Source organism: Diadema antillarum, unplaced genomic scaffold (genome assembly GCF_040938485.1).
Source record: "Diadema antillarum isolate AM-2024a unplaced genomic scaffold, OU_Dant_1.0 scf00000026, whole genome shotgun sequence".
NCBI lineage: Eukaryota > Metazoa > Echinodermata > Echinoidea > Diadematoida > Diadematidae > Diadema > Diadema antillarum.
Window position 1 is genome coordinate 577,363 of NW_027270915.1, and position 13,805 is coordinate 591,167.

General features: G+C 36.3%; 1 protein-coding gene across 1 annotated transcript in view; it reads right to left on the reverse strand.

Moving 5' to 3' along the window:
- Window positions 1-13,805, reverse strand: part of LOC139734426 (NXPE family member 3-like) — a 50,616-nt gene that overhangs the window by 11,017 nt on the left and 25,794 nt on the right. The window contains exons 2-4 of the mRNA XM_071645215.1: window positions 7,082-7,348; window positions 3,587-3,787; window positions 1,613-1,782 (exon numbers count right to left, since the gene is read on the reverse strand). Of these exons, the coding sequence (XP_071501316.1) occupies window positions 1,613-1,782; window positions 3,587-3,787; window positions 7,082-7,348 (638 nt within the window). The remainder of the gene's footprint in view (window positions 1-1,612; window positions 1,783-3,586; window positions 3,788-7,081; window positions 7,349-13,805) is intronic.

Genomic DNA, 13,805 nt, shown 5'->3' on the forward strand with positions numbered 1-13,805 from the left:
AGCGTCATAAAGGTGCTTTTGATTACCGTAAGATGTACCGGTAAATTCAAGGTACATATCTATGATCCATCCTAGAAGGACAATGTGAAAGATATTTGTCACATAGTTTACTATTACTCTGCACAAGCTTCAGGGATTTTTTTGTATAAAAGGAATAGGTGCTTTTTGTCTATGTGGTAACTTCCTTTAAAAGAAGAAAAAGTAATCATTTGATGGAAAGAACGAATATTTTTCTTCTTATTCAATGTACTGACCAAATTTCATACATTTTTTATTTACATCGCCCTTTTTATGACAAAATATGCATCTCGTATGAGAATTTGTAGAAGTACAATGTATATTTGATGTTCATTTTAAAGTAAACCATGAAAAAGAAAATCGCTGTTAACTTGTCCCTCTTCCATGAGACATATAATAAAATGTTAATAATTTATATGTAAGTATGCACTGTATTCATCATGTTTATGTTCTATTTGTTGTTGAATTGAAGTCTCTGACTTCAGTTTTCGAAAGATTGTGGATTTAATTGACTGAGAAACTGTGTGTAAATCTATGCATGCTATTTTGCTTCATGTCTGGAGTGTTACCTTAGGTAATTGTTTGTGAAGTCAGTGAATGCATCCAGTATATAATTATTTTGGTTTAAAAAAAAGTTATAATTTTCACCATATGGGGTGCAGAAAGGTAACCCTAAATAGAGACGTGTGCAAATTGTATTGCATCCTATATTGCGGTGACTTTATCACCCCATAGGGTGCAAAATTACAACAATAACAGTGTGAACCATAATGGGTGCAGGTATGAGGTGCAGAAGGGGAACCCTGTATAGAGGTCCATATTTGCACCTTATAGGGTGTTGAATATAGGGTGCTAAATAAGAACCCCCCAAAATAGAACCCTAAATGGAGCCGCTGGTGTTACAACGATATGAACCAGAAAGGGTGCAAATTTGCACCTGATTTTTTTGTTCACCCTATGGGGTGCAGAAAGGGAACCCAATGGAGGGGTGCAAATATGCACCATATATGGTGTTAAATATAGGGTGCTAAATAAGCACCCCCCAAAATAGAACCCTAAATGGAGCCGCTGGTGTTACAACGATATGAACCCTATTGGGTGCAAAAGGGAACCCAATGGAGGGGTGCAAATATGCACCATATATGGTGTTAAATATAGGGTGCTAAATAAGCACCCCCCAAAATAGAACCCTAAATGGAGCCGCTGGTGTTACAACGATATGCACCCTCTAGGGTGCAAATTAGAACCGTAATTTCTCTGTGTGTACTTTCCATTATTTAGATATGTTCGGAAAGTCCCTGTGTATTGAAATAGGCTATATTATGCCTACTCACTTTCCCAGAGTGTATACTTACTTTCCATTATTTAGATATGTTCGGAAAGTCCCTGTGTATTGAAATAGGCTATATTATGTCATTTTAAAGCTTAATAGAGTCTACTTTTTCGTAATCCGCCCCTAACAAAAATCCACGTCTGGCGACTTTTAGGTGGTTTGTGAAGCAAGGTCACAACTGACACTTTGGTTTTTATTCACAAAAAGGACAAGGAAAATCAAAATACGAAAGACACCCAACTGTGCATACTGTACACGTACAGAGAGGAAAACAGCCACGCAACATTCTCCGTCACGAGCGGCAGGAGACGGCTTTCCGCCCATTTACTGTTCGTGCACGTCCAGGCGAAATCTGCGCACTGCATATCGGCGGGCAACGTGCAAAACCAGGGAGAGTTCAGACGACGATTGCTGAAGTCACACGTTGTTTTCTGCATGGAACATGGTTAAAGAGCACACACAGAAAAGGAACTACCACTTATGTGCATGACCTGTGCATCTCCCAACACTATCGTGCACGTGAACTATAATTTAGTTATTTATAGTTGAATACATCTTTGAAATTGGGGAACTCTCTTACCGTAAAATTAATGTACAATTTTGAGTCCAATTTCATATGCTTCATGTCGACAGTGTGATTTATGACATTTATACTACCTTGTAATCAGCATTTTTTTTTCTTCCACATCACGTTATCAATCATGGAATTAAAGGAGCACTACATCTCTATATTATGGAAGTGAGTCACATATAATGATTAGCATCGTTTTTCGTGCCCCCAAACTAACAATTAAGACAATATTCAGGAGAAAGATTCACTGTAACTGCTATTTTAAGCCCATAAATGATCTGGTAAATTGATACCAATGACTAAAAAAGTATCGTCACATAATTATTACCATTAGTACAATGTGGGATTTTGTTTAATATATTAAATGTATTATGATGTATATATGCACATTTTCTTTGCTCATATATATATATATATATATATATATATATGAATGTATTATATAGTAAGGCTTCCTTTACAAAGTTTGCCGAATCCAGTTTTGACTGTTTTGATGGTAAGGTAATTGCAAAAGCTCAACTCAATATAGCTCAAAAATCCGTAAGACATTATGGACCCGAATGTTTGGAACTCATTAAAGGCGTAATTTACCATTTGCAGATGAAACAAAAACCCAGCAATACTGCTTTTGAAATAGTTCTGAAATATGAGTTAGAGATAGAAACAACCACTGTAAAAATTAGTTGAATCCGTATAATCGATGTTAAGTATTGTTAAATACACAAAGTGTGAACAATAGTTATAACAGAAATGTTTCCAGACTAAACCGTCTACAGTTATGGTTTATTAAGAAAAATGCTGATAATCTCCTTATATTTTAGGCTATATATTGCGAAATTTGATATGGTAGGACATTTTGTCATACAATAGACCTGATACTGCCTATACCTATATGCATCATATATTATGAGATATCTTGAAATTTTCAAAATCACTACTCCCAAAGGTAAACTGGACTTTTAACTGAGGATATTAGACGCAGTGTTTCTCTACGCTGCAGTTTTCAATCAGTCTTAGGAAAAACACTTTTATAACAAAGTATTATTCAAATAATAATCCCACTCGTTAATCTGCATTCCAGTAATACCTCCACTGTTGTTGCTGATTCTACTATTAAAGTTTAAACGCTTAATATATAGAATTCTTAGGTATCAGATTTTGTATACGAAGACAGCTTCATTCATTCAAGTACTGTTAATCACCATTAAATTTTTTCTCCCTTCTATTTCATGTACTGTAGCCTCTTCTCCAGCTGTTCTCTGCATGTCCATCGTTTTCGTCTTGTTATAGTCCTACGTTAAACGTAATGCATTCCATTCACGGCACATGTAAAATGATACAGGTTGAAGAGTTTTTGTTTTTGTTTTTGTTTTTGTTTTGTCGTTCCTCATTCAGTTCCGATTAGAACTTCGATTCTTCCTATGTATCATGTTGTCCGAGGCCGTCAGCTCAGTAAAGCACATTGCTTATTGATGATGGTCTCCTCAACTTGTACCTCGAAATAATAATCATTTCCTTTTGTGTGTGTGTGTGTACCTCTGTGTCTACATTATGTTACGAGTAAGATAAGTCTCGATTTTGTCATTTTCATTGTGTATTTCTGTGTATTTGTACAAGTGGACAAATAAAATCAAACTGAAACTGAAACTGAAACTGAAACGTACGTTCGGATCCGGAGGAAATACGTTGCACAAGGTGAATTTGGTGATGGTCTTCTCCCCCACGACACGGACGAACTTGCCGTTGTAGCCGCACCTGGACGGGAAGTCGTCTCGAATTTTCCGCAGAATCTGGACGGCCTCCGCGGGATGTACCAGGGTGACGTCGACAAAAACCTCGCCTGGCCACCGGAGCATGAACGACACCTGCAGCCGTGTATTAAAAGGGTGATCTATCACTTGGTCTACTCCCACTTCTCAACACACATGGCTAATCCCGTTTCGTCTACAACCAGTTAGTCTAATGACCATTGGATAGTCAAATTGCCACTTATAGCCATACCCGTTGGTCTACTTCCTGATGGGCTTTGCCCATTTCGTCTGATTTATGAGACGAAATGGGGGAAAATCCAAGAAGACAACATTGCAATTTGACCATCGATCTGGTTATTAGACAAAACAATTAGCCAGACTGATGGGCATTAGATAAAGGAATGAGGATTAGACCAAACTGGCATTAGACGAAATTGATAGAAGACCAAATGAGTTTAGCCTTAGTGGTGTTAGACGAACTGGGAATTAAACCATCTGATAGTAGACCATGTGGCAATAAACCTATCAAAAGGAGGTTCGTTTGTATCCGCAATTTATATACAAAATGAAGATTTCGATGGCAAAATGACTAAACTCCACTTGTGTTAATTTAAGATATTGCCGATTAAAGCTGCTAAATAAAAAAAGAAAATAACAAGAAAATGGGACGTTTTATTCACAACTTTAAGAATACTCTTTGTTGGGTAACAAGTGAAGTACAGTGTATATATTTTTAGAAAGGGTTCATTTTGTTCCATCTAGGGCCTACTGCTAGACTTATTTTAAAACGATAAAAAATGGCGCTTAACTCATTCTGCGATCACTAACAAAGCTCTTCAAATAATATTCATCCACGGCTTAGAGGAAAAGTACATCACACATGGTTAGACCTGTTGTGGACTCGGTGGACGCAGAAACGTAAGAGGATTACAACATTGAAGTTTAAAGAAAAACGAACAATCCCTTCAAATGTTATGATGTTTTTTTTTAAACACCATGAAGATGCGCCATAAAAGCTAGACGATTGCAACAAATCATGATTTTAGACTAGTTGAACGGTTTGAAGTGAATTTGAAGAATATTCTGCCACAAAATTTTACTTTTAAATGAAAAGTACATTTTCCTTATTACTAACATAGGAGCAATGGTATTTCACATACCTTGGAAGCGATGTTAAATACTCTTTTATTATGAAATAAAAAACAACGAAAATATGTTGGCATTCTCTCTTATGGACTTAGCCAAAACGTTAAAACTTCATGACTTTTGAGCAGATTGTCAAATTTACCTTAAATTTCACTAAAAAATTGTTCCAGTTATAATTTATGCATTCACTGAATTCACAATGTATTTTTGGTGAACAACAACAAAGTCCTTAATTAAAGGTCCTGTTTACCTTTGGGAGCAGTGTTTAAACAAAAATCAAGATATCACATGATGCATATATGTGTAGGTCTGTTGTATCACAACTTTTCGTAATAAAGCTTGAAATATAAGGAGATATCAGTATTTTCCTCAATAAACCATAACTGTAGACGGTTTAGTCTGGAAACATTCTTGTCATACTGTAACTATTGTTCACATTTTGTGTATTCAACAATATTTAACATCGATAATACGGATTCAAATTTTTACAGTGGTTATTTCTATCCCTGACTCACATTTTAGTACTATTTTAATGCACTAATGCTGGGTTTTTGTTTCATCTTGTATGCAAATGGTAAATATTATGCCTTTACGGATTGTGCATAGTGGAGCGTATATTGTATACACGTATTGCTATTGCTCATCGACGACTATACGCCATCGTCGTAAACTGACAACTAAACTTTCCTTGATTTTTGTAGGAAAGTAGAATAAACAATCAGGATTTTGGTCGAAAAAGATAGCTTTTCACCCCTACGAGAATTTTTCTGACTTCATGTCGATGAAGACAAATGAATTGACTGTTTTTTATCTGGTATATTCTATTGCACATTCAGTTATAGATGTCATAATTATGTATATAATATAATTATACATATATATATATATATATATATATATATATATATATATATGCCTCTCTCTATCTCTCTCTCTCTATATATATATATATATATATATATAATATAATATGATATAATATAATATACAAATGATGAATGTGTATGGGTGCAATGGACAGAATATTTCATGACGTGAAAGATGAAATGATCCATTCAACGAGGCGCGGCAGAGTTGAATGGATCAAATATACATCTTTCACCGAATGAAATATTTTGTCCATTGCACGAACGAAAAACATTATGTGTATTATATAACGCCTAAAATAGATCCTTGTTATTTGATGTTTTATTAATTCGTAAACAAGAGAGACACTGAGATCGCGAGAGTGCTCACTGAGCGCTTTACGCTGGCGCGCTGTCGCATACACACAGTGCAACCACTATCTCTACTATCTTTGCTGCAAACGCGTTTAACACGCGTAGTGTGCCGGGCTCTCAGCAAGAGTGTAATGGAGCAAATCGTATGGATCCAAAATTGCACGGTAACACGGATGATGACGTCATAGTGAAATGGGCCGAATGATCAATGTTAAACGACCAATCAAATGACAAGGATCTCATCAGGCGTTATATAAATATATAATAGTATAATATGTACATATAGATTAAAATGATACATATTGAATTCATGTTTGTTTGTTTTGGTTTGTGTGTGTGTGTGTGTGTGTGACGTTCATACTATGATTTTACCAGTCAATGCAAGATAACAATGTCTAGTATACATGAGGACCTCATAAATATCTCAAAACCTCTATCATGTAGTTTAACCTCTTACGTATCTTCACTTGCATGCAGATTTGCATATGTTTTATTCACTTCCTAATTCGTTGACTTTGTAACCGATTTGCATGGTAACTATGAACACACCATTATCAGTTTGTTCCCTTAACAGCAGAAACAATGTAAATATATAAAATAGGCAATAATTATGCTAATTCGCCTTGTGCCTGACAAACCTAATTTGCATGATTTGCCAGTAATTTGCATGTTAATGAATTTTGTGGAAAAATAATGTATTACATGTAGCTTTTTTTTTCCTGCAGCCCCACCTCATTAGTGTTATTTTGTCATTGTCGAGAATGTACGAGAAGTAGGCCCAAATAGCCTACAAGAAAGAAAAAAAAAGTGATGGTTTGGCAGCCATTTTGTATACGCAAAGTCGATCGTCTTTTGATAAGAATTTAGTTTTTGAGCTTTGTTTTTTATAATCAGTTTACTCGAGGTACCAACAAAAGTCCGGGTCCCAACTTTAAATTTGAAATGCCGCAAGCATTGATTTTTTTTTTTAAATCCCACTTTACTATAAAGGTGATAAACATAATAGACAAATGAAAAAGGCGGTTATTGTCAACCTGTATACCTGATACTTTCCACGTCCGATGTACTTGACATATCCGTCAGACGACGCACTGGCCTTTAAACGCGGGTTGGAGATTCTCGCCCTGAAATAATCGTCGCCCGATAGTACTGGCCTGCCTTTGCCATCCCTCGCGTCGATAACGACATCTAGTCGATTGCACAATCGATACGTCTTCTTCGGGTCCACGATAGTGAAGTGTGTTTTCACTGGACTGGTAATCTGGTTTCGATAATCGCTATCGATCTGATTCACTGCAGGAATTTCAAGCTGGATAAGGAAAGAAAAAAAAGTAAAAAGTCAAGTTCTGTTTCGCTGTTGCATACTAATTTTCTTTAAAAAAATACATTTGACCTTGGGCACTTTTTGCATTAGAAAAGTTGGTTAATTCTTACGAATTCACTGTTTTGTGATTTCATGCATTAGCACACCATTGCAAAGCTCGGTCACTAAAGTGGGACAGTTTCTGAGATGGTGTTACAGTAGAACCACCTCAGAGTAAACAATAAAAAGTTTTAGATGATTTTCTCTCAAAATGAATCCTGCAAAGACACCATTTGAATATGGACCTTGACGAAAGTGCGATGAAGGGATGAAGAGCGATTTATTTTTATTTTTTTACCCCACTGGAATTTTGTTGCAGATACTATGGCATTGTTGGCATTAAATTGGCACCTCAGAATTCTACCGCATATCTTGTGTTCGAGAAAAAACAACAACAAAAGATTAGGTATAGCTTTAGATGGAATTAACTGATGTCATCATTCATTCTCGGAAACAGAAACACACACACACGCACACACACACACACACACACACACATTGCCAATTCGAGATAGAAACATTAACTTGTATCTCCTAACATGTGTTGAAATCTTAAGGATCAATAGTAACGTTAGAAAATAAGGTTTTAAAAATCTTGCATCCGAAAAATAAAACAATTAACTGTGAATACAACTAGGCTCAAAAATGAAAGAAAGTTGACTGACAGTGTATATCATATTACACATTACGCATAATAAAATATTATATACAGCATTTGCTTGTGATGATAGATATATGACTCTTTAAAGCCAAAACATAATTCTCAGAAAACCTAGAGGGGCTCTAAATTCATATATTCCATCATTTGGAATATGCTGGCAAAACTTGTCTGGCTAACGCGATGATAAGTCGTTCTGGAGTATTCTGAGACCAAAAGTTTTGAGATCAGAAGGATTTCGATCGATGTATATTACATACAACTTTTATTTTAGAAGTGCCCTGTCAATTGTGGCTATGTGATGATGTTGATGGTGTTATGACGATCGATCGTGCCCTAGCAAATGTATTTTCCAACAAGCTGCATCGGTGGATGCTGCTGTGGTCCGCTTTGTCGATTACCGAAAATCGATTTATATATATATATATATATATACATAATAGGAACATGCCCAGAAAGAGTTGAACGGTTGGTCCGTTGGACAATCAAGCTTGTGTCTGCCTGAACCGCTATGACGTCTCTGTGGCCGAGTGGTTTAATTTATATATGATTAGCACTTTCATCCCTGACGATCGAAGGGGGAGGCCCCCGAAAATTCGGATTTTGAATCAAAATCAAGGCAATTGGCATATAATGCATTCCTTGATCGTGACATTATTATTGCTATTTCTATAGTACTGCCAATACGCGGAGCAAATGCAATTAATGTTTGGAACTATATATATATATATATATATATATACATAACAATCAAATCACAAACTGCTATGGCAACTGCTCCGTCATAAGGCATGGTTCTCCTAGCAATAGGTCTACAGCACGTCTTGAAAATGTGTGATGACAGTTTCACATACGGTAATTGGCAAAATATCAAAATGACATGTTTGTCACAAATGTTTCGACTGTTCACTTTCCTTGAACTAGGTTAAATTGGGGAATGGCTATATTATCTATAAGAGAGCAGATATTTTGGGATTTAAGGATTTTACTTTACTTTTGACCCTTTTATTTTTATTTAGTTTATTGTCAGGCAGAACATACATAAATATATACTAAGGTTCATGATGATACCTTGAGCCACTTCCGAGATATGGAGGAAGAAGCAAAATTTAGCACTTTCCCTTGACCTTTGACCTTTTGGCACGCACACACAAACACTTCCCAGAAAGCCCTATCGGGTAATACATGTTAGTTTCAAGAATAATCCTGCAGGCATTGCATAAATATGTGGGGAAAAGTGAAATTTTGAGGAGTTGACCTTGACCTTTGGCCCCTGACATTTTTTTTGACCACATAACCCCAAAATTCGCTTGATGATCAATACCAGTCAGAGTAAGTACCGCGAAGATACCTTGAACCATTTCCGAGATATGGAGAAAAAAAATACAAAATCTTAACATTTTCACTTGACCTTTGATCTTTGATCTTTGGCCTGATGACCTGAAACTCTCTCTAGAGAATCGTTATTAGGTAGTAAATGTATACACTAAGCTTCAAGAAAATACCTCCGGGTATTGAACAGATATGGGGGGAAATAGTGAAATTTTGAGCATTCGACCTTGACCATTGACCTTTGATCTGTGACCTTGAGCATGAGCACCCAAGTTGATAAGCACAACAAGTTCACCCACTCATACTAGTATACATGCCAAGTTTCATTACGATACCTCAGTTACGTTGTTTTTAATTGTTTGTTTGTTTGGTTTTTTGAGTTACGCTGTCCACAAAAGGATTCCGGACGGATGGACGAAAGGACGGACGAATGGACGGACAACCCGAAAACATCATCGGTCGGGTATTCCTTGAGACAGTTACATTTCACATTTTAGCTGATATTTCGCATTTTCGTCGTGTACCATATTACCTTACTACAAAATCGCATATCTAGGCGTCATTTCAAACACTTATATGCATTTTGGTGTTCATTTTAGAGCGAAAGTTGACAGTTCTACAGCAAAATCAGAACTCAGGACGGGTACAGTGTATTCCCTTTAAATTACCGAACTATGTTTTCTGGGTCGTGGTGAGACAATTGCATTGACGGAAGGATATCATGACATGGATACTGAGGAACATGGCCGGACGTGAGGAATGTGGGTCGGAAGAACCACAGCCAAAATCAAGACAGCTATTTAGCTCGACTCCCATAATGACTGGTTTGGTATAAAGTTCATAGAGCAGAATGTAGTCCATCCGTAAAAGTGAGTATAGGAAATGCCACCTATATTCCAAGATGACATTGTATCCTATATGTTTCGATCATAATAATAATTGTCTGGTTCGTAAATATAACAAAAAGAAGTCAAACTTTGAATGATGCGTTTTCAGAACAGGACGCAAATAACCCCAACAATATTGGATGGCTAACTGATTGAACAGAAATCAATTGCACAATTTCACGATGAGATTCTTACAGCAAGTCCTGCTTCATACAGTTGATACATTATAATCTAACGATGGAACGACCGTAAGGCAATAGTGTCAATATACTGTACGACACAATATTTCGTTATGCCCGTGTAGCCTATTATAATCTATAAGTTATAAGTGCATGTCAGGGGCGTAGACAGGGAGGGGGTTGCAACGTATAATCACCCCCCCCCCCCCCTTGGGGGAGAGGATATTTTTTTTTTCTTTTATAAGAAGTATTACAGTTTTGAATGTCGTCCAAATATTTCACTAAAAGTGCCCACCATGCAGATGATATCAATAGGCGCCAGAGGCTGAACCTTGTTTGCCGTCTGCCGGATGTTTTTGATGATTTTAGCCTACCTCGAGGGTGCTGAATCCGAATCTGCATAATACAACTTTTAAATCCTTGAGGCTTTTTAGATATTCAAGATCATTGCCAAAGTGGTCATCAAAAACGGACATTGAAATGTATTTCTTCCTAAATGGTAAAAAAAGAAGAAGTGAAAACTTATGATGGTTTTAATCTATTTCGACGGAGCTGAAACCGAATTTGGCTGATACAACTTTTGCATTCTTTATCGGGTTTTGAGTTATTCAAGATGACTTCCGAAATGGCTGCCAAACTTGAGATTCCAATATGAATTTTTCTTTATAAAATGGCGAAAATTGGAAACACATTAAAATAATATAAATGGAAGGTTTTATCCTCTTTCGAGGATGCTAAAGCCGAACCTGGTTGATGCGACTCTTGCATCTTTGTAAATTCCTTTACATTTTTTTTTTAATAGAAATTATAAAACATTCAATCCTGAGGGGAAACTGGAGATTAAACCCAGGGTGAGAGCAATAATTCGTATGTTTAGGTATACAAGTCAGTAAAGCGATTTTGTCAAATCAGCCAAAACTCAATGGCATCCAAAATGAAACGAATGATGAAAATGCGCGTGAATTTTTAAACACTCGTGTTATTTGTTTGTTTAAAGGGGATGGCTAGTAACCGATCAGTGGGAATCAGTGGGAATGCTGAGGGATGATTGTTCCAATCCTTGTGGGATTCATTTAAGAGTGCATTATATATCTACTGTTGTGTGAAAATTGTTTGCTTCAGAACGGTCTCATATTCAAGTAATGTGCAGATTAATGCCCCGTCACTGACCAAGCACAATGACCTGGAAACATTAAACAGCACATTACTTGGATATGAGACCATTCTGAAGCAAATGATTTTCACACAACAATAGATATATAATGTACTCTTAAATGAATCCCACAAGGATTGGAACAATCATCCTCCAGCATTCCCACTGATTCCCACTGATCAGTTACTAGCCATCCCCTTTAAGCAATCTATGTTGTCCTGTGAAGGTAAACTTACTCGAGAAGAGTGTTACAAAGCTTTGTGTTTAATGCCCTCTGGAAAGTCGCCAGGCAATGATGGTCTCACGAAGGAATTCTATGTTCAGTTTGGGATACCATTTCAGAAACTTTTTTAGCTTCTTTGAATTATTCTTATGAGAATAATGGAACTGTCGATTAGTCAGAAGCAAAGCGTTATTACGCTGATACTCAAACCAAATAAAGATGCTGACGACAATGATGATTATGTTCTAAGAGGTTAGAGGCTTAGGGTTGGGGGTCGGGTGGAAATCCAGGAATCTCCTACATTTATGTTGATGTATTTTTTTTTCAGTTTTTGAAATTAATGTATGAATATATTTATAAATGAAGTCAAGGGTTGGATGATTATATTAGAATTGTATAGTGTTTTTTATGTTTTGAAGTTTGATAAGGATTATGGAGTTAAGGGGTGGGGATCAGGGGTTTAGTGACAATTTTTTAATGATTGTTAAAAGTTTCTTAGGGGCAACATGTGTGGGTTCACATGCCTACGGGCAATAGTAAATGTATTTACTTTTGTGTGCCCCGACCCTCATGTAGTCTCCATTCATTTCATTTTCACATTGTGTAACGTGTACAGTACAGTGTATCCTTTGTAATGTTCATTCTGGTTTTTGTTTCATGTTTGTGATGTTAATGATACGTATCCTATATTCTTTACCTGGTCGAAAAAAAAATAATAATAATAATAAAAGAGATTTACAAAATTATCGTCCATATTCACTTCTAAATGTATATAGATGCAAAAATATGTTCTAAGGCACTGGCTGCGAGGGTTAAACGAGTGTTAGATGAAATAATTCACCCAGATCAGCACGCATTCATCAAAGGAAGGGAAATCCATACGCATGTGCATGATATGTTTCATTTTCTGCGTATACTGAACACAAAGATGGTTTCATTGTATCGATTGACTTCCACAAGGCATTTGATTCTATCGATTATGAGTTTATGTACCATGCATTAGACGCTTTTGGATTTGGTCCGTATTTCATTAGATGGACGAAAACTTTATATTCAAATATTGAAGGATGTGTACTAAATAATGGGACATCAACTGGCTATTTCATGATAACACGTGGTGTCAGACAAGGCGATCCCTTGTCCCCTTATTTGTTTATCATTGTATAAGAGACATTAGCAATTCGTTTGCGCTCCTCACAAGATCTAGCCGGCATCACAATTAACGACAAAAGAGTTCAGATTGTCACTTTATGCTGATGATTTCTGTTTGAAAGAGTGTTTTATGACTTTTTGTGGAATGGCCCAGATCGAATTAAACGTAGTGTGATGATACAAGAATTGATCAAGGGCGGTATGAAGATGTTAGATGTACAATCTTTTATCGATGCACAACAGTTGACCTGGATAAATAGGATGAAACCTGAAAATTCACAAGCATGGTTTCAACACAAGTCCTGAAATATTACTTAGATGAATATGGCGGAATTCTTATTTTTAACTGCAATTATGAAGTGCATAATTTCTCTCCAAATATACCCAGATTTTACTCATCTCTTTTGAAGAAATGGCTGTCAATATCCATACCAATGGAAAATCAAGCTTTCAGATCACAGATAATTTGGAATAATACCGATATTAAGATTGATAAAAAGATGATTTTTTACAGAAGAATGTGGTACAAGGGTATATGTCTGCTACATCAAATTATAACCCCTGAAGGTTATCTTAAAGATTTTCGTGTTTTACAAGTGGAGTTTGGTATTGATAGTAATGATTATCTGAGGTTACAAGGTATTCGGTCGGCTGTTAAAAAGAACACAGAATTACAGGTTTTATCAGTCGGTGCAGAATTTCACCAAGACGTAAAAGACATTGTCGTTCTTCCGAAACGCTTACGTCTGAGTGCCCGATTAAAGAGCAGACATTTCTATGATTTATTAGTAGAATTCAAATATGAAACGCCTGTTAGTA